This window comes from Lactuca virosa, chromosome 8 (assembly GCF_052849685.1).
Source record: "Lactuca virosa cultivar CGN04683 chromosome 8, Lactuca_virosa_CGN04683_v6, whole genome shotgun sequence".
Classification (NCBI taxonomy): Eukaryota; Viridiplantae; Streptophyta; class Magnoliopsida; order Asterales; family Asteraceae; genus Lactuca; species Lactuca virosa.
This window is the reverse complement of record NC_136433.1, coordinates 315,955,594-315,977,503: the sequence shown is the minus strand read 5'-3', so window position 1 is coordinate 315,977,503 and position 21,910 is coordinate 315,955,594. Positions and strand designations below refer to the sequence as shown.

Here is a 21,910-nt window from a genome sequence, read left to right as displayed (position 1 = left end):
ATAAAATCGACTTGCCCTCTTATGTGTCCACTAGTGCCAATTTCATGAGCTAGAGGGGTTCTTATATAGTGTGGCTTGATTAGGGTTACACCATGCAAACCCTAATGTGCATGACTTTCCATATTCTTCATGCTCCATGGGTTTAAACCTCCATGGATCATCCATGGGTCACCACATGGGTTTATCCCAACATAAGGAACTATGGATCACAATCCCACATTATAAGAATGAATGATTTACATAATCAATCCCCATATATTTAATTAGTCTCTTTTGATCACAAAATTAATTCCAAACTAATTCTTGATCAATAATAATTAAATAATATGATTTCATATTAATATATTAGAACTTATAATATATTAATAAATCATAAATAACCTCTTCTCAATAATCCATCCTTTAGATTGTTCCGGTGCCATGCAACCCAAATGGACCATGCTACTCTCGGGTCAAGTACATACCAAATATACTTATGGACTTAGACACTAATCCAACAGTCTCCCACTTGGATAAGTCTAATAACTATTATTGCAAGTACGACTCCACAACCCGACTAGCAATCGTAGCTCTTAAAAGCTGTTATCGAACTCTGACCTAGTGAATGACACGTCCATTAGATAAGGGATCATATATTCCTCCATTCTAGATATCGTATGGACTGAGACATGGATTATAATAATTCTCTCTGTCCATCTGTTGTTTCCCGTTTTCCGATTTATGACGACCGACTAATTGAACAAATCAAATCAGTCCAGGCTTGGCCAATCACTTAGGGGTGTCATCACTAAATGACCGAGGGGACCACAAATATCGCTTTTATCCACATGGGGTAAAAGGAACGGATAAACTTCGACCCAAATGCTCGCTTTTACTTACTCATCAAATTACACACAACAATATGTTTTATAACATCCAAATTACTGGTGTGTTTACATATGTCAATGTGCAACCGACTCGCAACTACAACTCATATGTCTCCGTTTCAAGAATATAAGATATTATCGTCTCATGATCACTCATGATAAAATCCATGAAGTGATTCAAATGAGTGTGGGTTGAATCCAATACTCGAATCTTATTCCAAGAGCACTCATGAACACTGTAGCAAACTTGTGCTATGACTAACACACCTCTACAGACCCATTCATGACAGTCTTGCCTCAATACCTACTTCCAAAGTATGATCGACTGTGGATGGTTTGAATAACCTAGTTATTGGGGAAGTCAAAAACATGCAAAGTGAAACACAAGAATAATACTAATCCTATATGGCCCAAAGCTTTTGAGTCCCATATTGATTACTCACTATTCATTGTATAATGTTTTGAATAATCAACTTAATACTTGAATTAAGACAATAGTTATGCCATGCTCCAAGCATGCACACTATGTTTGTCTAAACAATAGTTATGCCATGCACCCAACATGCACACTATGTTTGTCTATGGTCCTTACTTTGTCAAATAGATCAATTGAAAAACATTTCAATGATGCTCATTTCAAAATTCCAAATCCTTATTTCAAGTGTAAGAATTCCAAATTCTTGTCACTGCTAGAAAGTGTTAGATTCTAAACTATCATGCAAATGATTCTTTTGTAATGTCTAGGTGCCAAAAAGTCATAGAGACTTGACCAATGATATTACAAAATATTTCTTTGGAGATTGTTACAAGACAATTCCATGGAAATGAAGTCTCAAATTCAAAGTACATTCCTTTGAACATCCTTCTTGCATAAAAGTTTCTAACTTTCTCATCTATTCTTCAACTCCCAATAGGGAAACATTTCATATTTGCCATACGACAACTCATTATTAATAAACTCCTATCTATTCATAACAATGTCAATCTGGTCCTTCCAATACTATACTTCCAACTGTCCTTAAGAGACCAATCCTTGGCGAACCTTAGATTGTCCTTAATAGTTGTTTAACCACTTTAGTCATATCCGGTTCTATTCCTTTTTCCCTCTAAATGCCCTAGGCATTCGGAAAATTAGAACACGAGAACATTATAGCATATGAATCGATCCTATACCCGAAGCATATGGGACACGATTCATAATGTTTAACATAATAACATGATACTTAATCAGTCTTTTGCTATAATATTTCTATTTGCCATGTTCTCATAATTTTGATTATGAAGAGGGATGTCGTAATCATAATCAAATTTGAGAACGCAATTAACATTCCCATATACAGAATTTCCTTATGTTGAACCATTCCAACATAACATTCATATATATATTTGACTAAATGTGATTAAAATATCAATCTAAGCTTCTAGAATTGAAATGAAGTATAATTTCCTCTCCCTTAATTATAGCAAAACAACTTTTCAAACTCTGCAACTTGTAAATTGAAACTTTTGTTTTCTATAATTAACATTGCTAACTCAAAACATTTACCATATGCTCCCACTAGCATAATAATTATTATCTTACTAGCATAACACTTAAGCTCCCACTAGCTTTGACATGTAGTCAGAAATCAGCTGGACTTCTAGAAATCAATACTTCATTGACTTTCATTACCAAAGTTCAAATTTTTGACACGAGATGCTTTGATAAGACTTTATCTAGGCTTCTCAAACTCATACACATTTCCTTAGATAGCTCACATGTGTGTTTAAACAATTTAATAACTTACAACAATAAGTCTCAAATGTTTAGACCTTTTGCCATTTGTCACAATTTGAACTATGAAGAGGGATGCTGTAATCATAATCGAGTTTGAGAATGCAAATAACACAATTGCTATCTCCTTAAAATCTACTTAGTGAAAGCGTTTCCTCACAATCATTTTCGTGAATTGGAGAGAAACCTTATGACACTTAGATTTTTATGGTGTATGTTTTCTTATCCATGTGAATTTGTCATAACCATAATCACAAGACATGGTTAGTGACAAATCTAAGCCCATATGGACTGAACTTGTTCAATCTTAATTTCTTGCCACCTGGCAGCACAAGGGACTACCATTTCTTCCAAGTTGTTATGCAAACAATTGAGAACTTATAGAACTCGTATACATAGTCAACTTAAACTGGAATGGGCACCGAAACAAGAATATGTCAAAACGATAGGTTACAAACCTCAAGTCGTGTGCTAGTGTTTAACAATAGGTTAACTCTTGATTAGTTCTTGAAACTTTCAAGATCTTTAAGACTCCCACTGACCTCTTGACATATAAGATTCACTTTGTCAAGGAGCATTACTTGACAAACAAATATCCAAGAGTTAGTGCAGATTCTAATCAAGACTAACACTTCAAACAATTGGTCTTAGTCGGTCGTTGTTTTATCCAAAACATCACGACTTACCAATTTCAAATGTACAAGAGTAGAAAATTTTTACTCTACATTTGATAAGTGCTTTAAACATTTCTTAAGATCATGTCACTCAAGGTTACAATCTTGGAGTATGACTCTAAGACTTGTTTTGGGAACGAAGATGTCTTTCGAGGATCAATTGTGATATGGTTTTTCCATAAACTTTAAGATGATCATAAAACACGATACTAAAGTACTCTCCCATCTTTTCAGATTGGAGAAACTTTTATCTTTCTGCCTAATTTGATTCGTCTCATTCGTTGTACCATACATTGAACCTTTTCCAATGTTTCAGAATTATACTTAAACTTGTAAGCATAACCATGTTTACTAAATTTTAGTAAATCATGACGAATAGTCTTATCGATCTTTGTGGTGGATCTTGACCAGCGTACACCCATTGTACCCGATCCCCTAGTCCTTCACTTGACTCACATATACATGTGAACAAAGAATTAGTATTAATTTACCAAAGATGAAAATTCTCATTCATCATGCAATACAACTTGCATGATTCCAAGTTTCTGTCCAATTGAAACTTGGGTAATGAGAATATTTCCTTATTTGGCAAATACTCGACACTACCACAAACGAAAGAATCAAATTTATATTGCTAACATAGAAACATACAAACATCAATTTTCACAAATGCCATTGCAAGGAGATATAATAGAAAATAAAAAAAATTATTTATTTATAAAATGTGGCAAAAAACTTTTCCTTACAATGCAATTACAAATCAAAACTATGTTATTAAAAATTTCTAAGCAATCTATCATAACTCTTAAGCAGCAGCTCAAAAATCCAATCGTCGAACCATGTGATTGAAATCCATCTTCGTGACCACATTCAACATACTCTTCCTTTAAGCTTTCTTCCCTTTGCATGATCCTACAAAACATCAAAATGCAACCTTGTCACATCATGTATTAAGAATCAACAATTAGGAACTTAATAGAGTTAGACAGTAGACTTACCTGAAGCAGACTCAAAATTTTTGATTCTACCTTTTCTCAGATCTTTCAGGTAGTCAGGGCAGCTTCGCAACCAATGCCCCTTCTCTTGGCAACAGAAACATATAGACACTTTGGGATTGATACACGAGACAATCTCAGACTTAGCCTTTCTCTTTCCCTTGGAAAGAGAAATCTTTTCTGGACTTCCAATGTTTCCATTGTCAATGTCCATGGAAGTTTGGGGAGTAGATCTTCCAATCAAATTTGCTTTTCCAGTGCACCAAATCATTGCTGATTCAGCAGCAACAAGCAAATAGGTAAGATCAATAAGGGTCATGTCGTGGTCTGTCACATAGTAGTACTTAATGAACTCACTATATGACTCGGGAAGTGATTGAAGAACCAATTCAACCGCCAACTTCCTCGAGGCAACGACACCCAATACTCTCATCATGTCAATATGTGACTTCATCTCCAAGACGTGAGTACACACATGCCTTCCATCTTGATGTTTCATTGCAAGTAGGGCTTGAGTGACCTTGAATTTTTCAAGTCTTTGAACTTGTGCGTTAGGGAGAATTATTGGAGGAGGTGGAGGAAGTAAAGTATGACTTCCACAATCCAACCGCGGGACATCATCTTTAAGAGGAAAGCTTGTTCCAAAAGATTTGGGAAGACCATAGTTGTCTGAACTAGACATCTACAATGGGAGAAATTCAAGTTAGTTGATTTAAGTCCTTAATATAACACCCAAATGAAATATTAAGGCTAGGACCCAACACAATATTTTACAATCTGGAAGAGGGATGTCGTAATCCAATTGCAAAATATTTGAAGGTAGGTAAATGACGATTTACCAATTTCCATCACGAAAAACGAAAAAGAATTTTACGTTTTAAGTGAATTGAAATTCCTAGATCCTTTGAGATTCATTGAAACTTTCAATGGCATGTTTAAATCTCGATTGTGCCCTTCAAATTTGTGACTGGGATGCCGCGGATCACAAACAAGGTGTGAATAACCATGCAAATTAGCTTGGTACACCCAATGTTTCAACCACCTAATCAATGTTCCGGTTAACCACACACGCTCCATTGATCTATGATTAACATCAAGCTACCCTTTGCCACGCACTGTCAGTCCAGATTAGTGTGTCGGTAAACCACACACGCTCCACTAACGACTTAACAAGGTGCAAAGTGCAATTTCATGGGTTAGCACCATATTCATATTTTCCTAAGTAACAAAAATTTGGGAATTTATAAGTGTTTAGTTACTTTATATTTATCATTATACTTTTAATGAAGGGAGAATTCGAGCCCTATCCTACCCGTTCGGCTAACGACCCTCCACCAGTAAAGGAAGCGGTGGGTGAGAGTGGACACCCATTAAACTGTCATTTTATAGGCAGTAACCTTATACCCCCTTATAGACCGGCTTCGTGAATGAGGTCTATTAACGGTAAGACTGACTTTACTCTTATACATATATATATAAATATTAAACCTATAATATTATAATAGTATAAGGGTTGAATTTTAAACTTTTAAAATTCGAGGGTTTGGAACTAAATGTGTCAAAAGAAGACTCTACATTTACAAATTCAAAAACTTGAGGGCAAGTTTTGAACTTTTTAAAAACTTTTGGTATCCATAACATATGAGTTTAATATAGGCTTTAATGAAAAAGACTTTTGAAAATCCATAACTTGAGGACAAGTTATGGAGTTCAAAAAACATTTATGGATAAAGAGTCTTCAACACCATAACCTACGAGTTTAATGAATTCTTTAAAAGAAAAACTTTTCATTTTCCATAACTTGAGGAACAGTTATGGAGTACATTAAAGGCCATAAAGATCATCAAATAAACTAACAAGCATGTCAAATAATATCCATGATCTAGATTAAACTCATATGAACAAGATAATTCTTATCAAACAAATTTCATGTAATTAGCCTAATCATATATACTAATACAAAACATGAAACTTTGACAATTATCTTATGAATTGGATAAACATGATCATTACCACATCAAAAACAGGTTTATAGGTCCAAAAACAGTTTAGGGTAATGATCCTAGTCCAATTCCAGCCTTAAAAGTCGAAAAACTGCACTCTGGAGCACCAACTCGTCGAGTGCAAGAACAAACTTGGCGAGTTGGTCAGAATTGTGCTTCGACTCGGCGAGTCCATTGTCCAGAATAGCAGAAAATCGATTTTCAAGCTTAAAGAACAAGTAGCATCAAGTATAATTAAAAACAACCTTAGGCTCTGATACCACTGAAGGGTTTTGAGTATTCTAACACTCCTATGGTTTACATGCAACCGTAAATGCTTTGGATCTATGTTTTCTCTATTATACATGCATACATTACATATTCAAAAGCATCATCCTAACTAGCATATAATGGAGTATAAATGATACGTGTATGGGCTTGATTTGGTGAGTAGGGTAGTGTTTAGGTAAATTAAGAGAGAATAGCAACCACAAATGACATGTGAATGTAAAGAAATGGATAGATTAGTAACAACTCAAGACCTATTAAGTTGTATACCGGTGAAAACAATCCAAGACCTATTGGATTGAGTTCGTATCAAGTCAAGAACACGTCCCAACAAGATAATTTGTGAATTATAACAATAATTCCAAGTGAACAAAGGTTTTTTTCTTAAAAATTCGTCTATTACATTTCCATGGATAAACATGGCTTTATATGAAGCCTTTATTACAAAGTTGGTGGTTACAAGCCAACCAACCAACTACTCATTAAAGCTAGTAAATGAAAATTAAGGAAACTCTTGAAATAACACAAAAAAACGTCTACCACCCTTAAGAATGACAAAAAAACGTCCATGTCTTCAATTGTTCTTCAATTGCTAGTAATTGGTTATGAGAAGATGTAAAGAGTGTAACTCCCAAGGATTAAAGAGAGCCATCAATGATAACAGTGTAACTCCCAAAGTTTAAAGAGGGCCATCAATATTACCCTTCCAAATTGTGACAACCCGAAACTTTGTCCGTTTCCGTTACGCGAGTTTCGTTAATAAAATTTCGAATTTGTTAACTTTTCCGTCAAACTTTTTGGTTTAGAAAATAATCTAGTTATATTTAATTAAACTATTTGCGAGTTGGAACCAAAAATCGCGCGGAAACCCGAATATCTCGAAAAATCAAGCATTTGCGGTCTAAATGAGATTACGACCGTAAACGTGTTTACGGCCGTAAACTCGTTTACGACCGTAAACCTGTTTACGGTCAGTAAAGAGTGGACCCCCCACTACACTCCTATAAATACGACGCCTCCACCTTCATTAGAACATTTCTGGCCAAAAACTCTCTCCTTCTCTCTCTAAGGATCTTAACCGTAAACACTCAAAACGCCTTCAAGCTTCGGAAAACATCAAGAAACCACGTTTGGAGTCACTTGGGAATGCCTGGAAACGATTATCTCTTCGAAATCAGCAAGCAGGACCCTGTTCTTGAGTTTACGGTCCAACCTTCAGAAACCGTAAACTCTGTTCTTGAGTTTACGGTCCGAACCTTCAGAAACCGTAAACTCGGTTCTTGAATTTACGGTCCAAACTTCAGAAACCGTAAACTCTGTTCTTGAGTTTACGGTCCAAGCCTTCAAGAACCGTAAACTCCTCTTCGACCGTAAACACCTTTTAAGTGGTGTTTTTGGCTGAAAACTCATCTTCTTCGATTCGATCAAGTCCCGGTAACATTCCTCAACCGAATTCATGTGTACCTCTAACACGTTATCTAACGAAATCGCTAATTTAGATACATATACGTATTTATTTGATAATAGGATTTCGTTAAGTGCCGTGCAACAACTCGATGATCTTCATTTTCAGTCAACGATTTCATGCAACAACTGTGAGTTCATACCCCTATATTTTCTGTATTTTTAATGTTTTCAGGGAGGGGGGGGGGAATACAAGCTAATCATAAATGTTTTCAAAACTTATGCAAACCTCATACTTTAACCCTTTTGTACTGTGTTGAGCATAAGGGACGTTTTCACCAAAAATTTGCATAGTTTTCCGGACACGCTATTCACTATACATGCAAACTATAATCGGTATAGTTTGGGATTTTTCTAAAAACATAACAATTACAGAAACTTTCACTGTTAAACATATGCACGAAGACAGAAATAGTTTACAGTTACATCACCACTTTATCATGGTTTTCATAACTGTAATTATCATTATATACGGTATACATACGGATTTTCACTACGGTAGAACGCTACTACACTACATGTAAACTAGATTGTACGATACTGTGAGGCGCTACTTCACTACTGTACCCTTAGGTGTACAGGGATAAATCCTACCACTATATAACCAGAGTCTCCTGGAGGGAGAGCGTGAGATTTGTGAATAGATCTATTCGGGACTGACAATCCCACATCTGGACTGCTAGCTACAGTTAGGCGGGCACGCCTGAGATGTACAAATGTCATTTAACTCGACGCCTGAAGAACGTTGGAAAGGTCTCTAGTCATATCAAGCATGGTTATACGACTCACAATATGTATAAATCACCTTTAGTTTACAACTTAACACTCTTCAACAGTTCTATTTTTACTAAATAGCACTGATACACACTATGTAATCTGGCTAAGGCCAGGGTTTTTCAAACAGAACCGATTATGCAATGGTTTCATATATAAAATACTTTTACTTCATGATTAGTTTTAGCTAGTCACGTGAGGTAGTATTCTCTCATATCACTACAGTTTTCAGTAACAAACATTCATGGTTTTATAAGAAATCGATAACGCTACCCGTTTTCACTAAAGAAAATATCGGATTTTCTTGGAAACATACAGATATTCATGGTTTATTACAGAACTGATAACACTAAGTTTTCACTAAGGAAAATATCGGATTTTCTTGAAACTATTCAAATATTTTCCGAACTCATCAACGATTTTCACTACAAACCACCGCTTATGAACTCACCAGCTTTATGCTGATACTCTTTTAAACTGCTTGTATTCTCAGGAAATCAGTAGACAGGTGCCTGCTGGGTTTTTGTAGAGTTGAAGCCATAAGAGTTTAATGTTATATTCATACAAGTTATATGATGTAATTTAAACAAGTTTCAGAATTGATGTAAACATTTTTACTTAAGTATTCACTGTAATGGTTGTGTTGCTATGATTGCTGTTATTCATTGGTTGTGATGCTATACATGACGTCCTCCACCCCGGAACGTTTCCGCCATCGGTTTCAGGGTGGGACACAAATGCTTCCATAACCATCCAAGCATTGAATCAAACAATCAATGAAGTCTTGGATTTATTAAACATTTATTAATTTAATTAAGAAAACCCTAATCCAACAACTACCTCACCATGCACACCCCATAGGCCATTAAGCCCAAACAACTTTCTAGCCCAATATTAAGCTACCCATAACCTTTTGGGCCTTCATTATCCATACACGGATCATTCCCTCCTTCTTCGAAAGGAATTGTCCTCAATTCAGTAAGGACCAGATTATGTTGTTCTCCCATATGAACCTTCCATGACATTAGGTCTTGAAAACAAATAGTTATTATAGAATGTGACCTTTTCTTTACTCCAAGTTGGTATCTTCTTTCAAATGAAGGATATCTCAAGATAACATTACCCTTCTTAAAATCAGTTTTATCCATACCGAAAGTATCATCACTTAACTCTTCTTTTTTCAAACTAACCATTTGCTTTGGCTTAGCAGCTCTCATGTCATCAATCTCACTCTCCTTTTGATCAATAGAAGTATGAATCAATACTTGCATTATTTTGGACAAACCACCATAGAAACTAAGCACAACATCCTCTTGTCCCTCTACATACCCATTCACAAGTTTGTAATCTTCCACAACATTCATTTTCCAAAGTTGATCATGATTGATGCACCACATGGCCTTGGGTTTTGAATTCCACCCATGTGTATTTATTTTTAGATGGTTAGCTTATACGAGATCCTCTTTTGACCCACGCCATGATCCATGCTTCCATCCTCCTGTTTTATGTTTTAACACTTGTGAAAAGTGCAAATCATGGACATAAGTATCTTCATGAGATAGGGTATTGCACAAAAGGATCATCCCACGATTAATGTTCTTGAACTTGAAAAGATAAAATAAATTTGGCCATATTAACGTAGGAGCAGCAACCATATGTTTTTCATTCATTGCAAATAGCCTTGTAGTGTCTCTCCTCCACATACACATGTTCTTCTTCAAATAACTCAAAGAACTCGCTGAATTCACTCCTAACCATATCTTCCATTTGTGGATCAAAAACCACTTTTGTACAATCTCATGAACAAGATTAGGACCTAGTAAATTATCCTTGTAATAATTTAAAGGATTGACAATGGGCATATGAAATAATGGATCATGGTTTGTACATATGGGTTGATAAACAACATGTTCCAATAACATGGCTTCCCAACTAAAGGTACACCAAAAGAATAGGAATCCAAGCATTATGAACTCCCTCCCTCGTAACTCCTTGGAACTTGGAACTTGATGGGTTACTCCTTCTTCTAGGCTCTTAGAAAGAGAGTTTGTTATAAGATAGGTATCATCCTTCTTAACCACAACCACATCTTCGTGGTCAAGAACCTGCTCCACCTCTTCGGATTCTTCAACCTTTTCTTCACCAATTTTGTTTGTAACAACAAAATCGTTTTCTTTCAAAAACGTTTCAACAATTTTGTTTCCAAGCACAAAATTTATTTCTTCTTCAATTTCTTCATGATCCTCTTCCCCATCAATATCGTAGATAGGGCTAGAGTCTTCAATAATTTCATCTCCAACCATGAAAGTGAATTTTTCAATAAATTCCTCTTCAAACAAGAAATTTATCCTTTCACAAAACTCCCCTTCCCCATCGGTGTCGTAGATGGGACCATAATCTTCTTCCTCATCTTCTTCTTCAATTTTCTCTTCCTTTATCTCTTCTTCATCATATATCTTACGCAGCATGTTTGGAAAATAATTTTTGAACAGGAACTAAAATCAAACAAACTTAGCAGGATTTTTTTAAACAAGAACTCAACACCACCCAATCGGAACTTGGCTCTGATACCACTTATGATACGTGTATGGGCTTGATTTGGTGAGTAGGGTAGTGTTTAGGTAAATTAAGAGAGAATAGCAACCACAAATGATATGTGAATGTAAAGAAATGGATAGATTAGTAACAACTCAAGACCTATTAAGTTGTATACCGGTGAAAACAATCCAAGACCTATTGGATTGAGTTCGTATAAAGTCAAGAACACGTCCCATCAAGATAATTTGTGAATTATAACAATAATTCCAAGTGAACAAAGGTTTTTTTCTTAAAAATTCGTCTATTACATTTCCATGGATAAACATGGCTTTATATGAAGCCTTTATTACAAAGTTGGTGGTTACAAGCCAACCAACCAACTACTCATTAAAGCTAGTAAATGAAAATTAAGGAAACTCTTGAAATAACACAAAAAAACGTCTACCACCCTTAAGAATGACAAAAAAACGTCCATGTCTTCAATTGTTCTTCAATTGCTAGTAATTGGTTATGAGAAGATGTAAAGAGTGTAACTCCCAAGGATTAAAGAGAGCCATCAATGATAACAGTGTAACTCCCAAAGTTTAAAGAGGGCCATCAATATTACCCTTCCAAATGCTTCCATAACCATCCATGCATTGAATCAAACAATCAATGAAGTCTTGGATTTATTAAACTTTTATTAATTTAATTAAGAAAACCCTAATCCAACAACTACCTCACCATGCACACCCCATAGGCCATTAAGCCCAAACAACTTTCTAGCCCAATATTAAGTTACCCATAACCTTTTGGGCCTTCATTATCCATACGCAGATCAATAAACAACATGAAATACAAGTTAGATGACATACCTTTTAGTGTAGTTGAAAGCCTTGGACGTTTAAGAACTTAGTTCCCCAAGTGTTGCACCTCAAATGGAATCACACAACACCACCAACAAATGGAGGAACTTGAGAAGATGTCACTTGCACTCATAAAATCGGCTTGCCCTCTTGTGTTTCCACTAGTGCCAATTTCATGAGCTAGAGGGATTCTTATATAGTGTGGCTTGATTAGGGTTACACCATACAAACCCTAATGTGCATGACTTTCCATATTCCTCATGCTCCATGGGTTTAAACCTCCATGGATCATCCATGGGTCACCACATGGGTTTAGCCCAACATAAGGAACTATGGATCACAAGCCCACATTATAAGAATGAATGATTTACATAATCAATCCCCATATATTTAATTAGTCTCTTTTGATCACAAAATTAATTCCAAACTAATTCTTGATCAATACTAATTAAATAATATGATTTCATACTAATATATTAGAACTTATAATATATTAATAAATCATAAATAACCTGTAATGCCCGTGTTTCTAGGCTAGGTATTAATATTGACATGATAGTCTAGGTTAACCTTTGTGACTCATTTTGGAGAAATGAAAAGGAATTATGTGAATATTATGTGAAAAAATTATGTGTTTTATGCTTAATTATTAGGGTTTAAATAATTAAGAATAAAAATGAGCGTCGAAAATAAATATTAGATAAAGCTAATATCTATTAAGAAACTTGTAGTGGGCGTGACAAGGATTACGGATATATAAGGAATACTGAAATCCGAGTTATAACGAAGAAGTTATGAATTTTTAACGGATTTCCTGTCCCGGTCTGTTAAAAATAATAATATAAAAATTAAATTAAAAATTAGCCGACGAAGTCTAAACGAAAGTTGTAGAGCGTAATTTTACCTACGCGTGCATATAAAGAACGTTAAAAACGGAGCCTGTATGCGAAAGTTATGGATTTTAGAAGTTTTTGCACAAAAACCGAGAAAAGCACAAAAACCAAGGAATTTCGCATGGCCCAACTTCGGCCACGTCACCCTCGCTCCGAGGTGGCCACGTATCCGAAGTAGCTGCGTGGTGCGTCCGAGAAGCGACATGTGTCGCACAGGTGTCCGATCTGATGCGTCGTCCGAAGCCAGCTGCCAACGGGTGTCACCTGCTGATTCGACCGAAGGTGCGGCGCAGTAAGAAGATGACACGCCTCGCATCGGTGGCAGGTCCGAAGCGAGCCACGTGCCTCGCCTTCGCATCCGACGCGTGCAGCCTTCGCAAGTTCGACGCGTGGTCCTCCTTTCCTACGGCCGAAGTCTTCTCGCAGCCTATAAATAGGAGGGTGCGAACCCTCCCGGCTAGGATTGGAAAATTGGCAATTTTGGCCCCTTTTTCAATATTTTAGCCATTTTCACATCCCCCGATGCCTCGAGATCATTTCCAACGCCCGGAACACGTCCTGGAGTGCCCGAGAAGCCCGGGAAATTTATTTTTTCGGTTTCGAAGCCCGACCCTTGCAGAGCCCGGTTTCTCAATAAAACTCCCGGTTTTATTAGAAATGATCGTTTTAGGCAACAAAGTGCTGCCCAGTTATCGTTAAATCATGTGAGTGTATAGTTACTTTCACCTTACACATAGATATGAAGTATTTACCTTGAAATACGTGCTATGTGTAAATATATTAATTGTTTATTTGAGGTGACTATTGAGTTGATGTTTTATACAAGTTTTAAACTGTATATGTATTTTTATCTACAAATATGTTGGGTAAAACATGGGTAGATGAATTAGATGATGTGTGATGAAATAAAAGTGATGAGAGGTATCGATGTTTAAGATGATCTAGTCATCTAGCAGAGTATAGACAACGGCCACAGTCTATTTTAGATAGTCCGGTGGAACGTTAGCAGATTTGTAATCGGTAGATATATTTGAACTATATGTTCATAAGGTGTTCTCGAACTATATGTTCATTAGGTGTTTTTGAACTATGTGTTCATCCGTTAGTTCTTCTTTTTGACACTATTACGTGTCGGGGTACGGAAGCGTGCGGGAGTACTTTATTAGTATTTTCCCTATGCTTTTATTTTGAAGAGCTTTGGAGTCTTCGTTTCTTTTGTGAAGTGTTCGGACGAGCTTCATGAGTCAGTGTTTTCATTTCCAATGCTGGATAGGGGTGAGTCTGGGGGTTCAGACCACAACCTAGGCATTAGTTAGTGTTTTCATTTCCAATGCTGGATAGGGGTGAGTCTGGGGGTTCAGACCACAGCCTAGGCATTAGTCAGTGTTTTCATTTTCAATGCTGGATAGGGGTGAGTCTGGGGGTTCAGACCACAGCCTAGGCATTAGTCAGTGTTTTCATTTCCAATGCTGGATAGGGGTGAGTCTGGGGGTTCAGACCACCGCCTAGGCATTAGTCAGTGTTTTCATTTCCAATGCTGGATAGGGGTGAGTCTGGGGGTTCAGACCATCGCCTAGGCATTAGTCAGTGTTTCCATTTCCAATGCTGCATATGGGTGAGTCTGGGGGTTCAGACCACAGCCTAGGCATTAGTCAGGGTTTCCATTGCCGGATAGGGTGCGTCTGGGGGTTATATACCTCACGATATTCAGACCACAGCCTAGGAAAAGTTCGATGCTGGATAGGGTGCGTCTGGGGGCTACATACCTCACGATATTCAGACCACAGCCTAGGCATTGATAACTACCCCTGACTTAATTATCTTGTGGTTCTTTCTTTTACGAACAAAGGTTCGTGGTTAAACTTATTCCATTCATTCGATATCTTTATCGATCCTTGTTTGCTGCTAGGGGATTTCCGAAGCAGTTTCGCTAGTTGGTTGTTCATATCGATCCTTTAGGCTAGATCTAGTAAGATCACTGTATAGGATCAGTATGTGGGGATCGACGTTGTTAATGCTTGTAGTATAAACCTTCGGCAGCGATGGACTTCGTGCCTATTCCTTAGGATGAATCCTTAGGAATGAGTGATAGTTGATTCTTAGGGTAGATCCTTAAGAAACAAATAAGACAATGGGGATTGGGTAATTGGGTTGATTGTTTGATGTTTAAGCATAATAAATTATTTATTGTGGGTTGAAAACCCTATATGCTCACCAGGCTCCCAAGCCTGACCCACTCAGTTTAATTGTATCACAAGTATCGATACGAAGTTGCTTTACACTGAGAGATTAAAAGAGAAGTAGATCACTAGTGTAAATGAATGTAAGTTTTGTTTATGCTTATGTTTTTGTATTAACAATGACATCCCAATGGTTTAAGTGAATAAAACACATTTCTTCGGAAATGATTTGATAACATATTTATTATGTTTTTCTGGGAACAAATTCCGCAACACTTTTAATCAAATGATTACTCTGAAATTATTTTAAAAGCATAAATTAAACCGGTCTTTTCTGGCCGTGAAATTGGGGATGTCACATAACCTCTTCTCAATAATCCATCCTTTAGATTGTTCCGGTGCCGTGCAATCCAAATGGACGATCCTACTCTCGGGTCAAGTACATACCAAATAAAGTTATGGACTTAGACACTAATCCAACATGTTTTTCAATAATTTCTTGAATTTGCACTCATTCTTTGTAGCCAAATTTGACTAGCTCACGAGCAAATACAACCTTAGTGTATTCATATCAATCTTCTTCTTAACCAAGTGAAGCTTCAGTTACTTGTTCCTTGGTTTGGTGCATCTCACTTTGATAATGGGATCAGGCTTTGTTCTATGAGTCAATACATCTCCAAACTTCTTGTTGTTGATCCTGTCATTCAGCTTTGAAACTCTGTGTTGTTTCTCCACACTATTATTGAAGAGTTGAATTTTCTTGACTTGATCATTATTGATTTGAACATCAGCACTTTCATCAGCGAAATCAAGAGCTTGAGCAAGTTTGGCAGACAGACGTTCTCCTTTTCTAATTTCTTTCTTTTGTCGAATAGTAGCATTATTATCTATCATGATTTCTCTTACTTCATCAATAGTTATGTCCCATACTTTAGCCAATTCATTCAGATAAAAAATGAGTTTGCTTTTCTTGGAAGGAGGAGGTGCTGAAGGATCACCAGCATCTGAAGAACTTCTAGCTTCAGAATCATGAGCTCCCCATGAGAATGAAGCCTTCCTTTTTGAGATTAGAGCTGATCATTCAGACTCAATGTCACTATTAGTTCCTTAAGGAATCTCCCCCTTAAAGTATAAATCAGGGTAGACGACATTCAAAGGAACAACAGGAACATCAGCTGGTGGCATGAATCATAGATCAAGAAAACCTTAATAGTTATTAGTCTCTAACTGATCACCAGTGTCTGGAATGGGTTGATCATCAGTTGCTGCATCAACTTCTGGAATGTCATTAACAACAATTTCTTTATGAAGGATAACTTTCAACCCTTCCAGTTTCAGACATCTCAGGCTGAGATGGAGTTGGTGCAATCACCACCATTTGCATTTGCTGATCAAGACTCTCTTGATTATTCTCTCCCTTTTTGGCAGCATCATATTGGGGAGGAGAACTAAATGGTGGAGGAAGATTTGTAAATGACGGAGGAGGAGGAGGATTATCATCTGGAGAATTTGGTCGGGTGTCATCAAAAACCATATCATCAGCAACATCATCAACCAAGTCCATAAAACGCTTCAAATCAACCAGATCCTTTTCTTCTTTAGTCAACCTTTTTCCCAATTATTGAGTTAACTGCACTATTAGAGAGAGTTGAGAAAGCACAATAGTTTGAAAGTTAGAGCTGGATTCTTCCTGATCATCCTGATGAAAAGCAGCATTCTTAATAGGTGTTGGCATACGAGGAACAATCTCAACTTAAGGAGAAGGAGATGCTAATCTTGCAGAATTCTCATCTTGGATCATTGGCTTAGCAGTTTCCACTAAAGGAAGGGTTGTTCCACGTTGTACGTCATCATCTGCAGTGGGAGTGGGTGAAGAAGTGGATGAGAATCGAATACGCTTATTCAACCACTACAAGAAAAACGCGATTTTGCTAGGGAAGGATTCCGTTGCGAAAAGCTTAAAATCCATTGCAAAAGACGGATAATGACAGAATTTGCGACGACCGATTTTCGTCCCAAAAAACTCCGTAGCGAGCGTTTGCTAGGGAAACAATCATTCCGTCGCAATTGTGACGACGAAATGAAATCCGTTGTAGATGGTATTCCGTCGTGTATTCCGTAGTAGGATTCCATCACAAAATTCGTGGTAGTTATTCCATCACAAATTCTGTTGTAGTTAATCCCTAGCAAAATCCATTGTGATGATTCCCTAGCAAATGTCGTGGTGGTTAATCCCTAGTAAATTCTGTGGTGGTCATTCCCTAGTAAATTCTGTGGTGGTGATTCCCTAGCAAATTCCGTCGTGATTAATCCCTAGCAAATTTTGTGGTGGTGAATCCCTAGTAAAATTCGTGGTGGTCATTCCCTAGAAAATTTTGTTGTAGTCATTCCCTAACAAATTCCATCGTGATGAATCCCTAGCAACTTCCTTGGTCATGAATCCCTAGGAATTTTCGTGGTGTATATTGTATATCAGATTCCATATAGACCGATGGATAATTGATTTATAAATTAGATCCAAATTATTTTGTAGTAATATATGAAAAAAATAAGAAAAAAATCAAAACCATTATATCATAAAATAATACAATAATTATTTATTACATGGAAAAAAAAGTTGCTAATCTAAAATAAATACTCTGCAATAAACATATATCAATACACTTTATGACCTACTAGTGTTGTTGTTTTGTAAAGATATTAATAACATTCAATGCCGTTTGAAGTTGTTTTTCAAGATGCCCGACCCTTGCTGTGACAACCCGAAATTTCTATCTTGTACAACCATTCACTTCAATAGAAGTCAGAACTGTTTCTGTTAACTTTTGAGCTGTGTAGAGTCAGTTTGAGTGTTCTAAAGCCTAGTACTGTAACAAATAACTGGAGAGAGGATGCCCTAAGGTTTATTGTGTAACACTTAAGTTCCAAAACTCCTACAGTTTGGAGTTTACGGCCCAAATGGTATTAGGGCCGTAAACCCTAAGGACTATATAAGTGACACTTAGTTATTTTTAGCTCTTTTTCACATTTTCAAGACTAGAACCATTTCTCTCTCAAGTATCATCCAAAGTTTCTTCAAAATCTTCAAGAAAGTAAGTGTTTTCTTCCTTGATTAGTTATTCTCTACCTTAATCTAGTGATCTTACAAGATTTCATCCATGAAATCATTCCATTTATGTAGATCTTCAAGTGTTCTTCATTTCACCAAGAACACCAAGAACACACACTAGTGTTCTTGGACTTTTAACACCCTTTCAAGCTCCTTTATTGTAAGTACTCTTACCCTAGTGTGTTATAAGGCTTGTTACACTTCTTAATCAACTAGTAAACACAAAGAAACACAAGATTAAAGGTGTTTACGGTCCAAACATGTTCTTGGACCGTAAACCCTAATGAAAGGGCCATTGTGTGCCCTAGTCCCTTACCAAGCCTTGGATACTAGTCTAGATCACATCCTTGAAGTGTATAGGACCTTAAACATCGAAAACATCAAGGACCATTAGAGTTTACGGCCGTAAACTCATGGAGAAATGGTCCATGGGCCGTAAATTCTACAAAGGGGTGAAGTGTTGCCCCAATCACTTCCTAAGGCTTAGACTTGAATTTAGGATGCTTCTTTATGACTTGGAAGACCTTAAAACTTGAAATGGTGGAGTTACCATGAGTTTACGGCCGTAAACTCATGGGTTTACGACCGTAAACTCCATGGGAGTTGGTTCCAAAACCGTAAACTCCAAAAGAGTTTACCCTTGGACCTTAATACAATACTACAGTACTATTTTATTTCCCATTGAATTCACTTTGTGATCTTCACACAAAGAACCGTAATGCAAAAACTATATTTTTGGTTAATGATAGTCAGATTTGGGAAAATACATACTCTTACAAGAGACATACACACAAACACTTGATGCCTTGGTAGAAGGCTACTTTTAGTAGTAAAACATAGGGTTTTCTAGGAAATTCAAACATTTTGCAAACATACACAAACTTTTACAAACTTACACATCACATACTTACAAACACTTTCATACAAACACAAACACTAAAATACTTATGATCTCACCAGCTTTAAAGCTGATACTCTCTTTCAAAATAACTTGTATTCTCAGGTCACCAGTAGACAGGTACGATGCCAGGTTTAGAGAAGATGGAGCTCGTTCAAGACTCATCTTTCATTTTGATTTATATTTTTGGTGTTTATAAACTTGACAGAACACACTTGTATTAAAATTATATTATTAATGCAATGGATGATGTTGTTGCTTGTTTACTACTATTCATTGTTGTGATACTGTACATGACGTCCTCCACCCCCGAGCGATTCCGCCGTTCCGGTTTTGGGGTGTGACACTTGCTTTGTTTTCTTCTTGTTGGGCCTTCATCATTTATTTAAGCTCTTCGTTTTGCTTATTTTGTTTAGCAAGAAGCTCCCTCATTTCTTCTATTTCATCACTTTTTTCCGGAATGTAAGATACATCCGTTTTACCGTTCCTATTGAGAACCGCCTTTGCAAAAGAACCTAATCCATAAAGTCTTCTTTTTTGTCATGACCACCAACAACATCATAAAATAGCTTGTCCTCCTCAAATTCAACACCTTCAGCTTCCAACTCTTCCCGTTTTTCTGTATAGGCCGCCTACAACATAAAAATAATATAAGTTAAAGGATATATAATTTATGAATGATATTATGAACTAGCTACAATATAATAGTTTAACACTGAAATGAATATTACATGAACTTGTCTATCTTTTTCATTTGTGAAAGTGACTCCATCGTGATTCTTCGTGTGTGTATACAGGAACAATTCACTATGGGGTGGATCACATCCTAATTTCCTCTTCTGTATAAATACCATATAAAATGTCAAATATACAGATAAACATATATAAACATTGATATAATGTACCATTAAAAAAATTACCAAATCAGAAGCTATCTTCAAATGACTTGCGGATCCAGCGTTATGTGTCTGTTTTGCTACTCCATCAGCCACACCGTTACAACTATTTTTCTTGTTCTGCTCAGATTTTAGCTTGTATTCATCTGTATTCCATTTTAATTGCTAGGAGTTCCAGACTTCCTGTGGAATATGAGCTGGTTTAAAGCCATGTTTGTTTCTTTTTGGGATCCACATGTTGAAGAGATATTGACCATAACTTTGTGCCGCTTTCCTTGCCTAAGCTTGCCTTACCAACGAGTCTATTGCTTCATCCCAACAACATTTTTCTACACATTAACTATATAAATATAAGTTTAAGTGTAAATGTTTACCAAACAACAATTTATCACATATACTAATTACCTGAAACTCCTCCCAATATAATTCGCGCATTTCTTTTCTTACTTTTCCCCAAGCGTACCCTTGTGGATCTACTCTTTGTAAAAAGTACCGACTAATAAAGTGTGCACAAGGGCCTGGTGGCATTAGCCTGCAAGTAATCATGTGATGTGTTAAGTTATGAATCGAAATGTATGTGTAAACCAAAAGGTTATACATAGAAAAAGTTGTAATTAAGATTTGATTGGTAACTCACGTTTTTTTCCAAACATGAACAGTTAAACGTCCATCTAGTCCACAATCTTCAGAGGAATTGTTTTCACCTTCTAAACTTTCCACTACAGATCTGTTCATGGTTGGTTATGTTGGTGATGGGGTAGATTCTGAGTTAAGTGTTGTTGATGGGGTATATTATGGGGTAAGTGTTGGGATAGATGTATATGTTGAGGATGTGGTAGTTCCTTTACTTAAGGAGGGTGTGGTAGTTATTGTAGTTGTGGAGGATGGTAGTGTAGATGCAGGTTTTGAGGTTGTGGTAGTAGATATAGGTGTTGATGATGTGGTAGTGGGTGTCGGTGTTGAGGATGGTTTAGATGATGTAGGTGCTGAAGTTTTGGTTATTGATGTAAGTGTTGAGGATTGTATTGTTCCAGTTTCTGAAGTTTTAGATGTATTTTCTAAGGACGGTGTGGATGTTGTAAGTGATGCCGAGGAAGTGGTAGTCATGGTTGATGTTAATGATTTAGGTTTAGGGGTTTTTTTGGTAGATGTTATAGGTGCTTTGGATGTGGTTGTTGGTATTGGGAAGTCGATTTCTTCATCTTGTAATTGTCTGTTTATGAATTTTGCAGCTGAAATCCTGTTGCATTTCATAACCTGTGGTGCAATGAATTTAGTTGGCTTCACATCGGATGCTCCTTTTGCTTTCAATTTCGACATCTCTCTTGCTTAAAAATTAACAAAAAGCTGTAGTCAATACCAATGTATTAAAGATGATAAACTACTAATGAGAAGAGAGAAACAAACAATAAAAATAAATTATATAGGAAGGCATTACTACGCATGCAAACTATTTAATACAATCAAAACCAATTTACTTGTAATTTAAAATGATAATATACATGAAGATGATCAGAGAACAAGAAACGATCATCACGATAACAGTAAATTAAATAAAAATAAATTTTAGATGAGTGACAACTTATATCGCCAAAGTCAGTGCACAAACGTATAATGAACAAAGATTTCGATCAATTAGCCGCCGGAGATGATGATTACAGAAAATGTAAACCGATTTCGAATCAGTAAACTTACCCTAATATGCAGCCTAAATGTGTGTAAGTTGGAGGGAAA

General features: G+C 36.5%; 1 protein-coding gene across 2 annotated transcripts in view; it reads left to right on the top strand.

Annotated features, from left to right (window-relative positions):
* LOC145134040 (two-component response regulator ORR26-like) overlaps positions 1-19,441 on the top strand; it is a 53,679-nt gene extending 34,238 nt beyond the window's left edge. The window contains exon 5 of one of the 2 annotated variants that reach the window (XM_079068967.1): positions 19,386-19,441. In XM_079068967.1, the coding sequence (XP_078925093.1) occupies positions 19,386-19,418 (33 nt within the window). In that variant the 3' untranslated portion in view covers positions 19,419-19,441. Of the gene's footprint in view, positions 1-9,310; positions 9,394-19,385 lie in introns of those variants that run through there. The other variant, XM_079068966.1, reaches the window with a different exon arrangement.
* Positions 19,442-21,910: the final 2,469 nt, after the last annotated feature.